General features: G+C 46.9%; 1 protein-coding gene across 1 annotated transcript in view; it reads left to right on the top strand.

Moving 5' to 3' along the window:
* SI (sucrase-isomaltase) overlaps positions 1–1,752 on the top strand; it is a 139,101-nt gene extending 137,349 nt beyond the window's left edge. Inside the window, exon 70 of the mRNA XM_056850378.1 lies at positions 1,675–1,752. Coding sequence (XP_056706356.1) covers positions 1,675–1,752 — 78 coding nt within the window. The remainder of the gene's footprint in view (positions 1–1,674) is intronic.
* Positions 1,753–20,820: the final 19,068 nt, after the last annotated feature.

Genomic DNA, 20,820 nt, shown 5'->3' on the forward strand with positions numbered 1-20,820 from the left:
TGAATATATTTTCATGCCACATCTCCATGCCTTAATTTGAAAGGTATTTTATCTCCCCTTGCCCTCTTCCTTTTATAACAAGACACATTTTCCAATGAAATTGAGAGATCCCATATGATAGTGACTCTTTCTTTCCACATCTCACATTTGCAGGAAGAAAGCAAAAAAAAAAATCTAACTTTGGAAACTTTTCCTGGCACATTTAAGTTTCTTTCCAAGAGTTTTAATTAAAGCTAAACATTTATTTGGGTTACAATGTCCTATTTTCAACTTGAATAGAACCATTTCTTTTCTTGTGTTTAACCTTTGATCATCCTACCTTTAAACATTACAATGACTACCCGTTTCCTTGATATCCTCGTCCCAATTCTACCGTCACCCTTACAATAACTTTGCCTTCCTAAATCACAATAAAATCCTTCCCACATCAAATAGGGTGGGTTCATTTACTTTGCCCCATCTTTCCTTCTGCAATGCCTTGCTCTTCTGTCAAGTCATCATACTGTAATTATATGCTAACAAATCCGTTAGTTTTCATGCAAATCGCCTTCAGGGAGACAAAAACCACACAGCTTTCAAGACCAACTATGGGTTTCCCTGTCAATTTAGCTATTTATTTTTCTGTGAAGTGGCATCAAGTCGCAGCCTACTTTTGGTGATTCCCCTCAGGCAGGGGTGTCAAACATAAGGCCCGGGGGCTGGATCCAGCCCCTTGAGAGCTCATATCCAGTCCGTTGGCCAGCAGATACAACCACCCCCTCTGCTCTCGATCCAGGCTGGTGAGGCATGGCCTAGTCCGACCAAGTGGTGTAGAGTTTAAGAGCGGCGGACTCTAATCTGGAGAACCTGGTTTGATTCCCCACTCCTCCACATCAAGCCAGCTGGATGACCTTGGGCTAACCACAGTTCTCTGAACTCTCTCAGCCCCACCTATCTCACAAGCCATCTGTTGTGGGGAGAGGAAGATTCTAAGCTGGTTTGATTCTCCTTAAAAGGTAGAGAAAGTCGGCATATAAAAACCAACTCTTCTTTAAGTGGCATTTATGTCATATCCAGCCCTCATAACAATTAAGTTTGACACCCCTTCCCTAGAGTTTTCAAGGCAAGTGATTAAGTAGAGGTGGCTTGCCATTGGCTTCCTCTGCAAATCTTCCTTGGTGGTTAACTCTCAAAATACCAACCCTGCTCAGCTTCTGAGATCTAACAAGATCAGGCTATACTATACCATTCCACATCCTCAATCTAGGCTTATTTAAACTGGCTCTCATATAGATATCACTGAGCTAGGATGGTCACCAACATTTTCCCGAGGCAAAATTTTTAGGTGAATTTGGAGTCTCTTTGTTTCGGTAAAATATCTGAAGAATAGGAGCAAAAATTCCAGACAAGGCATGTGGTTTCTGGAATTATGTGGAATATGGCATCTCTCCTTTTAACACATTCAGCTGTAGAAATGGTGGCCTCCCCCTGCCGAATACATTCTTCACTCGTCTATTTTTCAACAGGGTCTACTCCTATACAGGTAGTACTCTTTGGTAATGGCATTCCAACATAATCAATCCATGAGAGAGACCTTCATAGATCATGTATTTATACTTCTAAAATGTTCCTCAAATGGGAATTAATAACCTTCTCCCTTTTTTCTGTCCCTTCTTCAATTCCTTTTTATTTCAGATTCTGAAAGCTGATTTCACTAGCAAAGATTTCCTCCTTCATAAAGTACAGCAACTCAAATGGACAATAAGCACTTAACTGCCTGTGGAACACAAGGTTTAAGGACAACCTCTCCATCAGCAATGAGTATATTCATTTATCAATTGCATTTTGTTCAGACGTGTTACTAATAGACTAATGAAGGTACTGAAATGACAACCACAGGTAATATTGTCACAAAGTTCATTTTTCATTTCTTTTTTTAAAAAATAAGCCCTACTTACGTTGCTTTATCTGACAATTCTGAAATACTTGTTTAGCCATTAATTCAAGACATAAATATACTGGGATGTATAGTTTACCTGAACTCAGGGAAGTAGAATAATTTTGTAAAATAGCAGATTTTTTTATGATTAATTCTAACAGGGTAATCATTATGACAAGAATCAGCTTTTTTGGGGGGCCTTTTTTTTTTATTCCAGAGGAACTAAAATGTCTGTATAAGAATGAAGTGCCTTGTATGATGGACTAAATAATTGTCCTTTATGGTGATGTCTATACATTTCTGTGTACAAAAATGTGTCATAGAATACAACAGAGCTTTCATTTTTGTAATTTATGCAGATGTGACAATAAAAATCCATGCACAATAAACAATTACTTATGTGTATTAGTGTGTGTCTGTTTCATGCTTGGGACAGCACATGGGATTGTGCAACTTGATCAGGATGATATAACACATGGAAATACAAATCCCGATTTACAATGAGAATGTGCACGGAGATCACTTTGGCCAAACCATGTGCAACGCTGAGCCTGGTGTTGCTATGGTTATTGTTGTTGCTTGTTTCTAATTCAGCAAGGGATCCTGACAAAAGGTCTCTGCTTCTGTGCATAGACTGGTTTTGGTTTTTTTCTGAACTAGTGCAACAAATCCATCCAATTGCTATTCAATGGAATGGATCATACGAACAGGGTTGAGAACTTCCGGGTAATATATGTATATATATCAAAAGGCAGCACGAAGGCTCAATATTAAGTATGCAACAAATTTATTATTTATTCCTAAATCATTAACATATACACATATTATTCCTAAAACTAATCTATTCTATCTAAGCAAACAGTCACAAAAAGTGTATTAAACAATTCTAAACAAACAAAATATAGGACTGAAGTCCATTCAAGTATAGGAAGCAGAAACCCTCCTATTATACACAAAGGCTTCAGGTAATATCAACAAGGTAATATCAACAAGTACGTGCCCTCTAGATCCTGGCTGCATTTGGCAATGGGTTTGAGAAAATGGCTGCTTTAGCAATTGGATTCTATGGCATTGAAGTCCCTCCCCTCTCCAAACCCTGCCCTCCTCAGGCTCCACCCTAAAAACCTCCCATCAGTGGCAAAGAGGGACCTGGCAACCCTGCATAAGAACCATTAAAAAGAAGAAAGTATTTGTAGGTTTACTTTATAAAAGCCAATCCCTGTTCCAAAGGTCCACATTGTCCTTGGGCCACGGGGGTGGGAGATGAAGAGATTTCCATGCATTTTGTATGAAGTATCCCATCCACAAATGAATGTGTATTCAGGTGAACTCTCTCCACTGAAATGAACAGGGAAGTACTTTTCAGTTGAGTGGGGCTTTGACACCCAAAGCACGTTGCTGCAACATCAGGATTTACAAAGCATACTCAGCCAAACTATCAAGGGGGGAGCAATTGGGGAAATTCACCATACTCCCCCACAACGTAAGCCCTTACCTCATTTTCTGTGCGTCTCTGCTGCCACGGCACTCCCTCATTGCTCATCAGAATTCTATTTTGTTTAAATATTTTAAAATAGTGTAATTAGACTGTAAGATGATGCTGAATCTCAACATGTAGTTGTAACATAATCCCCAACAATGATGAAGTAAATATTACATGTAGTTGTACATTAAATATTAACAAAAACAAGCAAGGGACCAACAAATACCTCACAAGGGTAGGGAAATCCCCACCCCACCCACACTCACATGCTCCCTCTCCTTCCCCTCTTTCATCCCCTCTTTTTTTCCTTTTCTTGCTGACTCTTTTGCCCTCTCCAGCCCTTCCACTACCACCATCTCCTCCTCTCTCTACTGTCACCACCTCTCTCTTCTCCACCTGCCTGACTGCTGTGACATTGTTTACTAAGATTCCAAAATGGCTCCCATTTGAGATCTCATTTTTTGTTTAACTTTTTAAATCTCCTTCACCAGATTTCCCCCATGTTTGTAGAGAAAAGAATGTCCCCCCCCCATCCAGACATGGTTTCATCGTGCAGATTTTTTGATCCACACTCTGGTTCAGAATTAGCTATCAAGGTGTGCTAATTTGGGGCATTTAAAGCACTGATTGTGTGTACTTCTGGAAGAAGATAAATAACTTACCGGTATTTTGGCTCCTTTGGTCAACATTAAGCGAGCTGTCTACATATAAATACATTGTATGCAAATACAATATACAAACACATTTGGCAACAGTCCAGGCTCGAGCCTTTTCAATGGCCACCTCTTGACTCTGGAACCAGCCTCCTGGAAGAAGTCAGGAGGGCTCCTACCCTTCTGACTTTCCAGTGAGTTGGGTGGATGGCATAAGATGATTTTAGACTGGGTTTAATGTTTTTTTTTATAACTGTTTAATTTGCTGTTTATTTTATAAAATTGTATTACTTCGTTGTTACCAGCTTTGGGTCCTGAGATGGATCAAGGCCAGCACATAAACATTTTAAATAAATAACTGTGGAGGTAGGAAAGGAGGAGCTTGCTCCTTTGTTAAGCCTGCATTCTCACAAGGGAGTCTGAACAAGTCAGGGTAAGGTAATATTTTTCTGTAGATTGTAGCCTTAAGACTCGCCTATAGCCAGGTAATCAAGTTTACATAATTTATTGTAAAGGAAGAAGATACAGGAAATGCTTTTGTATGTAATCTTGTAAGATAAGTTGAATAAGAACTTTACTGTGTGTGTGTAAGTGTTGTCAAGTTGCTTCTGATCTATGGCAACCCTTTGAATTAATGACCTTCAAAATGTCTTGTTGTTAGCAGCCTTGCTCAGGTATTGCAAACTGAGGGCTGTGTCTTCCCTTATTGAGTCAATCCATCTAATGTTGGGTCTTCCTCTTTTCCTGCTGCTTTCAATTTTTCTTTGTCTTTTCAAGTGAGTCTTGTCTTCTCATAATGTGACCAAAGTCTGATAGCCTCAGTTTAGTTATTTTAGTTTCTAGAACTCACGTATTTGTCTTATTTGACAGTCCATGGTATCTGTAAAACTCTTCCAACACCACATTTCAAATGAATCAACTTTCTTCCTGCCAGCTTTCTTTTCACACTTGTACATAGCAATGGGGAATAATATGGTATGAATTATCTTGATCTTGGTCACCATAGACGTGTCCTTACACTTTAGAATTTTTTCTAGCTCCTTCATGACTGCCCTTCCCAGTCTCAATCTCCATCTGATTTCTTGGTGGCAGTCTCCCACTGTGTGTGTGTGTTAAGTGCCGTCAAGTCGTTTCCGACTCATGGCGACCCTATGAATCAATGTCCTCCAAAGTGTCCTATCCTTAACAGCCTTGCTCAGATCTTGCAAACTGAAAGCTGTGGCTTCCTTTCTTGAGTCAATCCATCTCTTGTTGGGTCTTCCTCTTTTCCTGGTAGAGAAAGTCTCCCACTAGCAACCAGTTAATGTCATTTTTCTCTAGTAACCCTTCTTTGAGGTAAACTCTCTCTGTCTAGCCATCTTTGACATGAGCGGAGGGGGGGTGGAGGGAGTATGTGAGAATTTATGCATGTAATCCCTGTATAGACTATGGTTGCCAACCTCTAGGTGGGGCCTGAAGATCTCCCAGAATTACAACTGATCACCAGACAGCAGAGATCAGATCCCCTGGAGAAAACAGCAGTTTCCAAAGGCAGACATGGCATTATACCTCTGCTGAGCTCAATTCCCTCCCAAGACCCCCTCGTCCACCAGGAATTTCCCAACCAGGAGCTGGCAACCTATAGGACCCCCTTGTAGTGGGGTAACAGCAGAGTCTCCAACATCAGAGCTAGCGTGGTATAGTGGTTAAGAGCGGTGGTTTGGAGCAGTGGACTCTGATCTGGAGAACCAGGTTTGATTCCTCATTCTTCCACATGAATAGCGGAGGCTAATTTGGTGAACTGCATGTGTTTCCCCTCTCCTACACGTGAAGCTAGCTGGGTGATCTTAGGTAGTCACACATTCCCAGCCCCGCCTACCTCACAGGGTGTCTGTTGTGGGGAGTGGAAAGGAAGCCAATTGTAAACCGGTTTGATTCTGCCTTAAGTGGTAGAGAAAGTCAGCATATAAAAACCAACTCTTCTTCTTCATCATCATCACCATACCTATCGTAGGTTCCAAAAACACTTTGGGTGACCCCGATGCTAAAGGTGCTTATGTAGGGCTGTTGAAAAAAAAATTAGGTATAGTTCGGATTCGGCCGAATTCGGCCCATCTGGATTTGGGATATGCCGAAGTCCAAACTCCCCTGCTTCAGGTCCGTGCAATTCGGTGCGAGTTCAAAGTTCAGGGAAAAAATTCAGCCGACTAAAGCCATTAAAAACACAACCACGCCTTTCCGCAGCTCCAGGGGGAGCATTTTTGGGGGTAGAGGTCCCAAACTTTCAGCAGAGCTTCAAAGGACCCTTCTTGCAAGACCCCACAAGTTTTGTAAAGATTGGGTCAGGGGGGGCTGAGATATAGGCCCCGAAAGGGGTCCCCCCAACCTTAATGTGCATCTCTGAGCAGAGCTTGCTGCCCAGCACAAAGCTCCCAGCCCCGACAAACAGCTGATGAGAGCAAGGGCGGGGCAGGTGGAAAGAAGTTTGCAAAGCAACACAACTGCAAAGCAACACTGCAAAGCAACACAACTGCAAAGCAACACTGCAAAGCAACACAACTGCAAAGCAACACCTTTGCAAACATGCAAAGGGCGGGGCAGGTGCTAAGAAGTTTGCAAAGCAACACAACTGCAAAGCAACACTGCAAAGCAACACAACTGCAAAGCAACAACTTTGCAAACATGCAAAGGGCGGGGCAGGTGCTAAGAAGTTTGCAAAGCAACACAACTGCAAAGCAACACTGCAAAGCAACACAACTGCAAAGCAATATCTTTGCAAACATGCAAAGGGCGGGGCAGGTGCTAAGAAGTTTGCAAAGCAACACAACTGCAAAGCAACACTGCAAAGCAACACAACTGCAAAGCAACAACTTTGCAAACATGCAAAGGGCGGGGCAGGTGCTAAGAAGTTTGCAAAGCAACACAACTGCAAAGCAACACTGCAAAGCAACACAACTGCAAAGCAATATCTTTGCAAACATTCAAAGCAACACCTGACACCTGGGAGTTTGCAAATCATGGAAAGGGACAGAGGCAGCTAGCTATGCATAATGAGCAGGAGGGGGTGGAATTTCCCCTTTTGCATGGGACTCGGGACCAGGCAATGGCATTCTTTAAGTCACCATTTGAAAACCAGTTTTGAGCAAGCATCAAAATAGACCTAACCATCGTATGAATGAGGGAAAACCTGAGGACACACAACTGAAGCCCCCCCTGAAACCAGGGAGAGAGAGACTCGACGGGGCACACTGTCAGGCTGCTATCTCGGTTTCGTTATTGCCTCTGTCTCTGTGCTGTATTGTCTGCCCCCCAAGGTCGCATACCTCGGCCTGGGAATTCAGCTCCTGGGAAACTGTATTCATGCGTGTAATCTCCCGCCTTTCCTACCTTATAATATCTCCCAGTTCGTGAGCCTTTCATAGCTGTCATTTTATTCGTTTGCACTGTATGCCTATTTGATCAGTAAAAGCCATCTGTTTGGACTCTATATGACTTTGTGGTGATTTCTGGTTCTGTGGGCCAAGGGCTGACATTATGACAGCTATCTCTCATCTTCACCGTTCTCCTAGCCAGGCTGGAGCCCAGGGGGGTTCGCCTGCCACTTGGATGGGAGCTGTGCAGCTCTCCAGGTGATCTACTACCCTGGAGCCCTTCTCAGAGGACCCTACTCTGTTACAAGACTTAATCGCTGAACTTTTCCGGACGACCCGAGAGGTTTGCCGCTTGAGGGGACTGGTACAGGCGCAGTGGCAATCTCTTACAGGACGTCTCTGGATGTTAACATCGGAGGATACTGATGCTCGTTTAGATCTTCAGGACTTGGATCAATTACTGGACGATGCCCGATTGGCGACTGAGGATTTACAAATATTAACTGGACTTTTGGATAATCTTATTTCTCGACAAACTCTTTCTACCATGGCGGGAGCCCCGCCGGAGGGTTTTTCCCTGATCCCGGATGCGGCCAGCTGCCAAGCTGAGGCCAAGCGAGTCGCTATTAGCACCGCTCTTCTCCTTGTGGAATGTACAAAGGACACCCCGGTAGCCACCTTGGCTCAAGTTTTGACCCCGACGTTTGGAGCCGAGGCATCCGCACTGGCGGTTCGAGTACAACCTCTGCTGGGCGGGGAACCTGACCCCATACTCTTGCTCCTCGAGACAGAACTTTTGCCGCGCATTACGGCAGAGGCTGCCCTAAGACTTGAGAACGCCAAAGTTCTTGCGGATCAGCAAGCCGCCGAAGCAGCTAGGGTCGCAAGAGAGAGAGAGGCGGCGGAAGCAGCCAGGGCGGCTGCAGCAAGGATTAGGAATCAGGCGAACGTGGACACGCGCCCCAAGGACTATGTACTGGGACTATCAGGTCTGACTTTTTCCCCGGCGTTTGTCCCGTCGCGTGCGACCCAACGCGCACGCCGTTTGGCGGACCGACGTCGAGACTCAGATGAGTCTGAAGACGAGGATTTATATGGGGATAGCTCTCAATGGGCCACGAGCTTCCGAACCAGTAAGCCTCATCTTACTGGTGGCCCAAGTGAGGAGGTTCATCTTTTACGAGCCCGGAATCGGGAGCTCTCCGACCGTGTTGATCAACTCCAGGAAGTAATGGAACTTATGCTTCAAGAGAACAAGCAATTACAACAAACCCTGATAGCTCAGAGACAGCCCGTTCCGATACCGGGTCCGGGGGTACCCGTACAACCACCCGCTAATGTGCCTGCTCCACCCTTACCTCCTGGAGCCCCTGTTGCTCCTCCGCCCGGACCACCCGTGCAACCACCCGCTAATGTGCCTGCTCCACCCTTACCTCCTGGAGCCCCTGTTGCTCCTCCGCCCGGACCACCCGTGCAACCACCTGCTAATGTGCCTGCTCCACCCTTGCCTCCTGGAGCTCCTGTTGCTCCTCCGCCCGGACCACCCGTGCAACCGGGTCAACCCGCGCCCGGCCCTTGGAAGCAACTCAAATTGAGGACTACGTATGACGGATCTCTTGAGACTTTGCCTTGTTTCTTGCATCAAGTGGACAGTTATATGCGAGAACAAGGTCAACTTTTCCCCACGGAAGATAGCCGGGTGCGGTACGTAGCTTCCCTCCTGACAGGCAAAGCGGCTGACTGGATGGTCCTCCAGTTTGACACCCGCTCTCGTGCGATTCGTTCCCTCAACAACTTCATGACTGCCCTGAGAAGGAGGTTTGAGGACCCCTTCCTGGGGGAAAGAGCCAAAACGGAACTCTTACAATTAAAACAAGGCTCTGCTACAGTTCGGGAATTTGCCGATGAATTTCAGCGACTGGCAAGTAAAATTGTAGGTTGGCCCGAGACCACCCTAATCCATCATTTCAGGGAAGCCTTGCATCCTGACATTCTGAACTGGTCTTACATGCGGGGCGATCCCGATACCCTCGAAGGCTGGATCCTATTAGCCGAGGAAGTGGAAAGCCGCCGCCGCTTTATTTCTCTCGTCCGTCAAAAACACAAGGAGAAGGGCACCCAAAAGCCTCAACCCAAGGCACCACTGCTCGTCCCACGAAATCCCCCACGTCCGCTCCAGGAACGTGAAGCCCGATTTCAGAGGGGTGCCTGTCTTACATGCGGAGAAATGGGCCACTTTGCAGCCGTTTGCCCACGCCGCCAGGAATTATTTCGTCCCAGCACGACAACCCGCGCCCGAGGTCGTCCACCACGCAGAGGCACCGCGGCCACCCGCAGCGCAGCTCCGGGAAGGCCCACACCCTCTGCACTCCATGCCGGGGACCCAGCCTCCCTGCCTGCTTCCAACGACCCCGCCGGGTCTCGGATTACAAGTGCCCCATTGGGGGACAGCTTTCCCTCTTCGGATGAGGAAAATCCTTGGATGTCTCCAGCCTTAAACCTGGAATCTCCCCTCGACTTGTCAAAAAACGGCTCCGGTCTGTGGTGAATGGAGCATCTCCACAGACCTCTCAGGATCTTCCTATCAAACCGAATGCTCCTACCAAAATCAAAGAAGTGGACTCCACCGTCTACGTGGATGCAGTTTTACAACAACTTAACGGAGGTCCACAAATCCCCGTCGAAGCACTAATTGACTCCGGTTGCTGTCGCACTCTCATAAGCGAAGCCACGTTTGCTGCACTCAAAGCCGACTCAGAGGCTTTACCCACCCCCGTCCAATTTGCTCAAATGGACGGGAGCCAATTCCAGGGGGGTCCAGTTGATCACCGCACCATAGGGGTGGCAATGGGAATTGGTTCCCACTGGGAACAAATAGACTTCACTATAGCTCCTATCCGATTTGAAGTGGTCTTGGGAATTAACTGGATTAAAGGACATAGTCCCAGTATTGATTGGGAAACAAACACTATCTCTTTCGCTAGTCCCACCTGCGACCAGCATCGGCAAAACTTTGCTCTGCCATTTCCGCCCGTTCCAGCATTAACCTCTACTGCCCCAGTACCACCGGCTCTACCCGCTGTATACCGGGACTTCGAAGATGTCTTCGACCTTAGGGAATGTGATGCCTTACCCCCCCACCGAGCCTCAGACTGTGCGATTGAAGTAGTAAAGGACTGCACATTAACCAAAAGTAAGATTTACCCTATGAGCGCTTCCGAGCGCACTGTCCTCCGGGACTTTTTGGACAAAAACCTCGCCAGAGGGTTCATTCGCCCTTCGAATGCCCCAAACTCGGCCCCCGCGTTTTTCGTCCGGAAAAAAGAGGGCGACCTTCGCCTGTGCATTGACTTCAGAAAGCTCAATGCGGTTACCCAGACCAACGCCTATCCTATCCCATTAATATCGGATATTTTGGGACAATTACAGGAAGGCCGTGTGTTCTCTAAATTAGACTTGGTGGAAGCCTACTACCGAGTCCGTATCCGCGAAGGAGATGAACACCTCACTGCCTTCTCTAGCTGTTTCGGAATGTATGAATTCCTTGTAATGCCATTCGGATTAAAGGGGGCCCCGGGGGTCTTCATGCAACTCATCAATGAAATCCTACATGACCTTCTATATCGTGGGGTGGTGGTCTACTTAGATGACATTCTCATTTATTCGAAAACTATGGACGAGCATGTGACTCTGGTCAGAGAAGTTCTTCAACGCCTGCGTAACCATCAATTGTTCGCTAAACTAGCTAAGTGTGAATTTCACCAAAGCAAACTCACGTTTTTGGGATACATCATCTCCCATCAAGGTCTTCGCATGGATCCCGCCAAAGTCCAAGCCGTCCTCGATTGGACTCTCCCCACCAACCGTAAGCAAGTACAGCAATTTCTGGGATTTGCAAACTTCTATCGGGGATTCATCCCTAACTTCGCCCAAGTGGCTCTACCCATTACAGACCTGCTGAAAACTAAGGGAAAAGTAAGCTCGGCTGCCTTGCCCTCCGCAAAAATCCTATGGACTGAGCAATGCCAAGCCGCCTTTCTGGCCCTCAAACGCCTCTTCACTTCGGAGCCGGTGCTACGGCACCCAGACCCAAATCAAATGTTCATTGTGCAAGTCGATGCTTCCGATGTAGCCATGGGAGGGGCTCTCCTCCAGCAAGGACCGGACGGTCTTCTTCACCCTTGCGCTTACTTTTCAAAAAAATTTGCGCACGCCCAACTAAACTGGCCCATCTGGGAGAAAGAGGCCTCTGCGGTTCATCATGCACTAACTTTATGGCGGCAATTCTTGGAAGGGTCTAAAGTACCCTTTGAAGTTTGGACCGATCACAAAAATCTAGCTGCCCTCACGGGGTCCCATAAGCTATCGGCGAAACAACAACGGTGGGCGGAGTTTTTTGCTCAGTTCCGTTTCACCCTGAAGCACGTCCCTGGGAAGCAGAACGTTCTCGCGGATGCCCTCTCCCGTTTACCACAATATCCGGTAAAACTCGAAAGACCCACCAACTCTCTGTTCACCCCTATGCAACGTGGGGCCCTACCTATGCTGGCTGTGCAAACCCGATCCCAGCATCAGCACACCTTCCCTAACTCGCAAGCTCCGCCAGCCCAACCGGCTGCCCAGCCGCCACCGCAACAGACCAGAGTTCCCGCCCCTCCTACTCCTCCGACCGCTCAGCCGCCTGCAGTCTGCGCGCCGCCGCACGTAAGCACTATTCCTATAACTGTTTCTCAGACCGACGGGGGGGCTCCCTCCAAAATCCCCATCTCCGAATCCTTTTTAACTGTCCTTCGGGACCAGTGCCTTTTAGAACGTTCCGCTCATACCCTACCTCCTGGTGTTTTGGAACAAGGGGGGTCCTGGTACAAAGACTCAAAATTGTATGTACCCAAAGCTCTCCGGAAGGACGTTTTACATTTAGCTCATGGAGCCAAAACAGCTGGGCACTTTGGGTTTCTGAAGACCCTTCACTTATTGCGCAGACAGTTCTGGTGGGGGGGAATGCGTTCCGACATTGACTCCTTCATCCGCAGCTGTCCCGTTTGTGCCGCTGCGAAACGATCGCAGGGCAAACCCCCGGGACTGCTACAACCTCTTGAAACGCCCAGCAGACCTTGGGAAGTGATTGCTATGGACTTCATGACTGATCTCCCTCTCAGTGGGGGTAAAACTGTGTTGTGGGTTGTTACTGATTTGTTTTCTAAGCAAATACATTTAATTCCATGCGCAGGGATCCCCTCTGCTCAAAAACTGGCCCGCCTCTTCGTGACGCATATCTTTCGTTTACATTCGTTTCCGCGTAAAATAATTTGTGACCGCGGAAGTGGTTTCGTTTCTAAGTTTTGGAAAGCTTTCCTCAAGTTGGTGGGGGTGGAACAGGGATTGTCTAGTGCATACCATCCTCAAACTGATGGTCAAACTGAACGTGTCAATGCTGTACTTGAATGTTATTTGCGTTGTTATGTTAACTACCACCAGGATAACTGGGTGGAACTGTTACCTTTAGCAGAATATGCCTACAATAATGCCATGCATCAATCCACAGGTTTTAGCCCGTTTTTTGCTGTATATGGACAAGATTTCAGTCCCATCGCTCCTACAGATGATGTAGAGGGGGAGGGGAACCCCGACATTGCCTCCTGGGCACACGCCCTCCGTACCACTTGGCCCTGGCTCGTTAGCAACCTCGACCGGGCCAAACGTAAATACAAAGCGCAAGCTGACAAACATCGCTCCCCCGGGGGTGACCTTCAAGTGGGTGCTTTGGTTTACCTTTCCACCAAAAACCTCCATTCCACCCAACCGTCCCATAAGCTCAGCGCCAAATTCATTGGCCCTTTCCCCATTACTCGGGTCATAAACCCTGTCACAGTGGAACTGGCTCTCCCCAAATCCTTGAGGCGTGTGCATCCTGTTTTCCACATAAGCCTCCTCAAACCCCATGTTGCTTCTCCACGGTGGCATCCGGACCCACCGCCTACGCAACCCATCATGGTGGGGGGGGAAGAACACTGCGAAGTCTCCAAGATCCTCGACTCCCGTATTCACCATGGCAATCTGCAATGTCTAGTTCGTTGGAAACATTTCCCCCCTGCCTATGACGAATGGGTGCGCGCACGGGATGTCTCCGCCCCCGACCTCGTCGACGCCTTTCACATTGCTTACCCGGACAGACCAGCCCCCTTGCGAACTGGGAGGGGGCCTTGAAGGGAGCAGAATGTCAGGCTGCTATCTCGGTTTCGTTATTGCCTCTGTCTCTGTGCTGTATTGTCTGCCCCCCAAGGTCGCATACCTCGGCCTGGGAATTCAGCTCCTGGGAAACTGTATTCATGCGTGTAATCTCCCGCCTTTCCTATCTTATAATATCTCCCAGTTCGTGAGCCTTTCATAGCTGTCATTTTATTCGTTTGCACTGTATGCCTATTTGATCAGTAAAAGCCATCTGTTTGGACTCTATATGACTTTGTGGTGATTTCTGGTTCTGTGGGCCAAGGGCTGACACACACACACCCCAGGCAGAATGGCAAAAGCCCCCTTTGGCTTCCCCCCCACCCACAGAAACTGCTCCCTCCACACACACACACAGGAGAAAAATTATAGATTAAAGCCCCCAAAGGGGTCTTACTGTGGCTGTCTTCTGTTCCATCCAAAGGGGCTGGGAGGACTGGGTAATCCAATATGATTCTATTTAAGCACGGGAGGTTTGCCTTGGATTTGCCACTCTGGAGATGCATACAAGATCGGGTGATCCATTCATCCCAATAAGGAAAAGGGGAAAGCCCATATCTCGGGACCCCCTGACCCAATGTTTACAAAACTTGGAGGGTCTCTTAAGAAGCCTTGTCTGAAGATATGCTGAATGTTTGGGGGCTGCACCCCAAAAAATGCACCCCCTGCAGCCACGGAAAGAGAAAAGGGGGAGCCCATACTTCTGCCCCCACTGAACCCATCTTTGCAAAACTTGGGGGGTCTCTTAAGAAGGCTCGTCTGAAGCTATGCTGAAAGTTTGGGGGCTGCACCCCCAAAAAAGCATCCCCTGCAGCCACGGAAATGGAAAAGGGGGGAGGGAAATGGGTTGGAGCCCATATCTCGGGGGGCCCTGACCCAATGTTTACAAAACTTGGGGGGTCTCTTAAGAAGGCTTGTCTGAAGCTCCTCTGAAAGTTTGGGGTCTCTACCCAAAAAAATGTGCCCCCTGCAGCCACGGAAAGGAGCGAATGTGCACAAGCACCCCCCCAAGAGGATTTCTCTCACTCTCTCTCTCTCCCCGGCCCGGCCGCGCAGCAGCTGATTCCTCCAGTACTCAATCCTGACTGATTGGCCAGAAGACCACCCAGCTTGGCCACCGATTGGCTGGGGGAGGAGAATGCTGCTTACTGACGGTTATGCTGCTTACTGACGCCCCGAATTTGCCGAATTTATTCGTGAACTCCTGAACTTGCTGAATTTGGCTCCCCCGGTTTCCCGCCAGTTTTGAGTTTGGTTCGTCCCGAACTAAAAACCGCCGAATCAGGGGAAATTCGGCTGTTTTTCAGTTCGGGCCGAACCGAATCGACAGCCCTATGTTTATGTTCAGGAAGAGAGTGAGATTATTGTTGCTGAGTGGCCATAAGGTAACATATTGCTTTGCCTGTGGTTCCCTCCACCCCCAGCATTCCAGCAAGTATATCACTAGATATGGTATGTTTCTCCAAAATTATGCAGGTCCTGAGAAGTAGAAAAAAAATTCAGACTCCACAAGGATTCTCAACAGAGAGCGATTAATTCAGATGGAAAAGGCTGCAAGGGAGATACCTCTGTAAGATTTTTGCTAGAGATATAAATATCAAAGAGCAATGGGCTATTATGGGGATATTATGATATCATTAAAGGCATTTCTCAAAGAGCTTATTATTAATGTCCAAACAATTGCACTGGCAGATTTCAGAGCTGAGAAGATTTTTTCCCCTTCTTCCAAAAGACAATGTAGCTTACAAAAATATGGCCAAGCGAGAAGGTTAGCCGGATGACTGTATTGAAAGAGATTAATCAAGAGATCTCTCCAAGACTGTTAGTAATATCTCAGATAAAGATGACTGCAGCACTAAGAGAGATTAAAGCATGGGCAAAAACAGATTGCTGGGCATAAAAGAAAGCGCAAGTTAAAGAGACAGGCCACAATCATAATTTGTGCCCTAGTCAATTTGATGATGGTTTGATCAGCCTTGAGTACACCGGAAGACATCTTAAAAATCCAAAACAAGTGGGCTTGTCATCATTCTTGAATTTACCAGCCCCACGATAAAATGAGAATCGATAAAACTAGCTCAGTGATCAGGGCCAGCATCAGCACACCCGGAAGTGTGGCAGCCGCCAGGGCCCGAAGCTGCTGACAGGGCCCACTGCCACCCCTTCCCCCATTCACATCCCCTGCCTCCTGTAGGGTACATGGTAGGTACATAGGGCCATGTACACAGGCTAAGTGCCTTTCCAGTGTAAAGCCAGCCACTCCACCACTTTCTGCTCTTATTTTCTGGAGTTGAGAATTGGGAAGGAAAAATACATCCCAGGTTTGATCTTTCGCTTAGCATCAGCCCTAACAAAGGCCATTAATTTCAGCACGACTGGTTTGGAAGCCTCACTCTCAAGCCACTGTGAGCCAAACACACATACCCCGAAAGGACTACCCTACATGGTTGACATTTTGCCCCCATGGTAACATCAGGGCCCCGTGGGATTTTAAGGAGTTCTGCAGGGCCTGTAAAATGGAGCTATTCCGCCAGGCCTATAACTGAGGGCAGCTGCAAGAAGATCCATCTTTACTGGCCTCCCCATCCCGCCCCCTCTCTTAAAATCTGGGGGGCTGATCTGCTGACATTTATTGCTGTGGCACCTAGGTATAGTTATGACCATCTGATTAGGGTTTTAATGGTTTTAATGATTATGGTCTTAAGGATGTACTTGATTTATACACTGGATAAATTTATGTTTTAATTATTGTTATCCACCCTGAGCCTTGCTCGCTGGGGAAAAATTAAAAAATAAATTAAAAAAATTCCAAAGGAAAAGAGGATTTTTGATGCTTTTCTCCCCCCCCCTTTTTGCTTTCAAACACGACAGGATGACCATGTTGATAAGCAAATCGGCAGCATCGTCCCATATGGCGGCTTGTGTTTGAATCACATGACACCGAAACCTGGCAAGTGCTGGGCTGCAGCTTTAGCTGGCCACAGACAACTCGGCCGGTAATTGTAACACGGTGGACGTTGCCTGCATGGATGAACTCTTAATACAGTTTTGCAGATGGTTCTGACAGAACACAGTGACTTTCACAAGGGGACTGCGGAAACTCTCAAGCAGGGAGAGCTGTCTTTCAACCTGTACCAAGGCAATCCCAGAGCCTTTGAAGGTTTGCTTGTTGGTGGGGGTTCTCAGACCATCCATCTTTCCTGTCAGCTTCTCCTATACACACTAGGGTTGCCAGCTCCAGGTTGGGAAATACCTGGAGATTTTGGGGGGTGGAGCCTGAGAAGGGCGGGGTTTGGGGAGGGGAGGGACTTCAATGCCATAGAGTTCAATTGCCAAAGCTGCCGTTTTCTCCAGGGGAACTGATCTCTATTTACTGGAGATCAGTCGTAATAGCGGGAGATTTCCAGCTAGTACCTGGGTTCCTGTCCGTCCGTCCCCAACTCCTGCTGGTGGCCAGCTGGGTGGCAAACTGTGTGAGTACATTCTTTTGTGTGTCGTGAATCTACTGTCCATCAATGTCACTGGGCATCTGATGAAGGCAACTTTCAAAAGTTTATACCCCCAAAATCTTGTTCTACCCAAAAAAATCTTGTCGGTCTCTTAGTTGCTAGTGGTCTTGAATGTAGCTGTTCTACAGATCAACACGGCTATCCACCTGAAACTTGGCATACCTGAGTTCTATTATTATGGGAGGGTAATACATAGTTCTCCTTATCCACTTCTTCACTTCCTCTCCTTGTCAACTTTCTCTATATCCAGGGTCCCTAAACTTTTTGAGCATGCAGGCAACTTCAGAAGTTTGGAATGCCACCTTTGGAATTGTGGAATGCATGCAGTCATCTTTGGAATGCTGACGGGAGGGTTGCCAACCTCCAGGTACTAGCTGGAGATCTCCTGCTATTACAACTGATCTCCAGCCGATAGAGATCAGTTCACCTGGAGAAAATGGCCGCTTTGACAATTGGACTCTATGGCATTGAAGTCCCTCCCCTCCACAAACCCCGCCCTCCTCAGGCTCCGCCCCAAAAACCTCCCGCCAGTTGCAAAGAGGGACCTGGCAACCCTAGCTGTATGCCATGCATAATTTTATAAACTTCTCTCAGGCCCCATCTTGCCTTTGCTCTACCCACCCCCATTACCGTAGTCTTTCCAGGGAAGGTGATGATCATTTTGGTTGCCATTTTCTGCACCATTTCCAACTCCTCCTTCTACACAATTATTAAAGGTATATGGACAAACCGGGTTTTCCATTGCATCTGGCCACTTACAATACAGACTTACTGTCTATAATGGAAGTCACTGTTGTTTGTTTGTGTGTGTTTAATATATACAAATATTTCCCCCTGGCAAAAAGGCATGCTAGCCAAGTGTAACTTTTACTGTTGGCATTTCTGTGCCTTGGCAGCATTCTCAAATTGAACAGCCATGAAGCCAGACAAAAATGCGCTCATTTTACCTCTAGCGGCACAATCACATTTCAGAAAGAAATCACTTCTAAACCGTTTGAAAGCAATTTGATGAGAGGACCATTCATCAAAATTATCTGGAGTAATCTCCAGAGAGACTGGATATACTTTCCCTTTTCAGTATGATGCAATTTCTCTTCAACCTTCTTTCACTCTTATTTTGTTGGAATACTTCTGAGAGGCAGTAATTCTTTGCAGGACAAGAAGTAAACGAAAATAACAAGGATTTGTATGTTCTCTCATGTATCCTTTGACCACAGATTAAGCACATTAGACCTGTTTTTTGTCCATTTTTTCTTCCCTGGTAGAAATATGTCACTTACGAATCATGGGAAGTTTTGAAGTGGATAAACCAATACATCACTATCATTGTACTCCAGTACTATATTTGATTTGGAATATACACACACACACACACACACACACACACACACACACACACACACACACACTACTAATGTATTTATGTGCAGTGCTTACAGGGTGACTTTCAACAAGTTTGAAAATGGATTAATTACATTTTTATTCTGCTCTTCCTCCAAGGAATTTGGGAAAATGTCCTAGGTCCCCGTTCCCATTTTTATCTTCACAAGATATGCAAACAACCCCTCTGTGCACTGACTGAATACACAGAAAGGGAGAGCATGCAGAAGAAGAGGAAGAGTTGGTTTTTATACCCTGCTTTTCCCTTACAATCACAATCCCTTCCTCTCCCCACAACAGGCAACTTGTGAGGTAGGTGGGGCTGAGAGAGTTCTGAGAGAACTGTGACTAGCCAAAGGTCACCCAGCAGGCTTTATGGGTAGGAGTGGGGAAAACAACCCAGTTCACCAGATTAGAGTCTACTGCTTATGCGGAGTAGTGGGGAATCAAACACGGTTCTCCAGATTAGAGTCTGCCATTCTTAGCCACTACACCACACTGGCTCTGGGTTACCAGCTCTGGGTTGGGAAATACCTGGAGATTTTGGGGTGGGGCCTGAGGAGGGTGGGGTTTGGGGAGAGGAAGGACTTCAATGGGTAGGGCTGTCAACTTCCAGGTACTAGCTGGAGATCTCCTGCTATTACAACTGATCTCCAACCGATAGAGATCAATTCACTTGGAGAAAATGGCCACTTTGCCGATTGGACTCTATGGGATTGAAGTCCCTCCCCTCCCCAAACCCCGCCCTCCTCAGGCTCTGCTCCAAAAACCTCCAGCTGGTGGTGAAGAGGGACCTGGCAACCATATCAATGGGGGAGGTTTTTGGGGTGGGGTCTGAGGAGGGCGGGGTTTGGGGAGGGGAGGGAGTTCAATGCCAAAGAGTCCAATTGCAAAAGTGGCCATTTTCTCTAGGTGAACTGATCCATATCAGCTGGATATCAGTTGTAATAGCAGGAGATCTCCAGAAGCTACCTGGAGGTTGGCAACCCTACCCAGAAATAGGATTGCCAACCTTCAGGTACTAGCTGGAGATCTCCTGATATAGCAATTGATCTCCAGCCGATATAAATCAGTTCACCTGGAGAAAATGGCCACTTTGGCAATGGGACTCTATGGCATTGAAGTCCCTCCCCAAACCCCACCCTCCTCAGGCTCCACCCTCAAAAATCTCCAGGTATTTCCCAACATGGAGCAGGCAACCTTACCCCGAAATATGCGCTTAACTCTGGTGGAGACAGCTACTGCTTTCCAACAAGGCTGGCCTCTTTTTGGATCAGATCCTGTGTACCCAATTTGATACTGCAAGACTTCTATAGTTGGGTCCGTTCAGAACAGAAGAATGGTTTCATCGGTCCTTTCACTGGATTGATATGGTGTACGTGGTGCCAGTCAGATGGCTGACTTCGATCAGTGACAGTCACTCATTGGTGGTTTGTGGGGGTGGGATGGGGGTTGAATCCATATTCACTATACAATACTTGCTGCTGTTCAGAATTGAGAACGGCTTACAAAATTAAAGCGTTGTGACCTACTGTAGAGGAGATGGCTCTGGTGCAATTTGCAGGAACCCCTCTGGAGGAATAAAAGATAATGTGTTGCACGATGATGGGGACAAAAATCTATTTTGAAAACATGCTGCTTAGCCCCCAGGCCGGCAGTCTCAACCCCTTGCTGATTTTGTTTCACTCTGATTTGTATCGGTCTGTTTTGATAGCGGATCAACCTTTTGCAGTTTCAAAATTGGCAGCGCAAAACCCAAAACTGGAGCTTTCCCCGAGAGCACAGAAGTGCGAGTGTTTTTGACTCTCCAGTCCAATTTAAGTTCTCCAAGGCCGGCAGAGATGTACACATATTCTTTGAGGCCTGATTTGGTCTGAGTTGAGCTATCAAAAAGACTAATAAGCTCATCGGAAAGCTGAACGGGACCGGAATGACACAGATGTTTTATTATGCTCGAGCCATATTATTTCTTTCCCTGCCTTAAAAAAAAAAAAGGAGAGTTCAGTGATAACAAGAAAGGATATCATCTACCCCAGAGTCAACTCTAGAGCACGACAACGTTGCTTCAAAGCTCCCACTTTAAAGCAACAAAAGACACTGAAGTTAACAACGTATTTTCAGAATATTTCCCGACATGAGGGAAAAGTTTTGCGCCCTCCGCGGCTGACATTTTGACAAGAGATGCAAGACAAAAGATCTGGTCATGGAAATAAAGATGCGGAGGGAAAAAAAATATGACACTCTCCTCGGCTAATGACAACTTGGGAAAACAACACAAAGAGGTTATGTTACGCTGCAG

Source organism: Euleptes europaea, chromosome 5 (genome assembly GCF_029931775.1).
Source record: "Euleptes europaea isolate rEulEur1 chromosome 5, rEulEur1.hap1, whole genome shotgun sequence".
NCBI lineage: Eukaryota > Metazoa > Chordata > Lepidosauria > Squamata > Sphaerodactylidae > Euleptes > Euleptes europaea.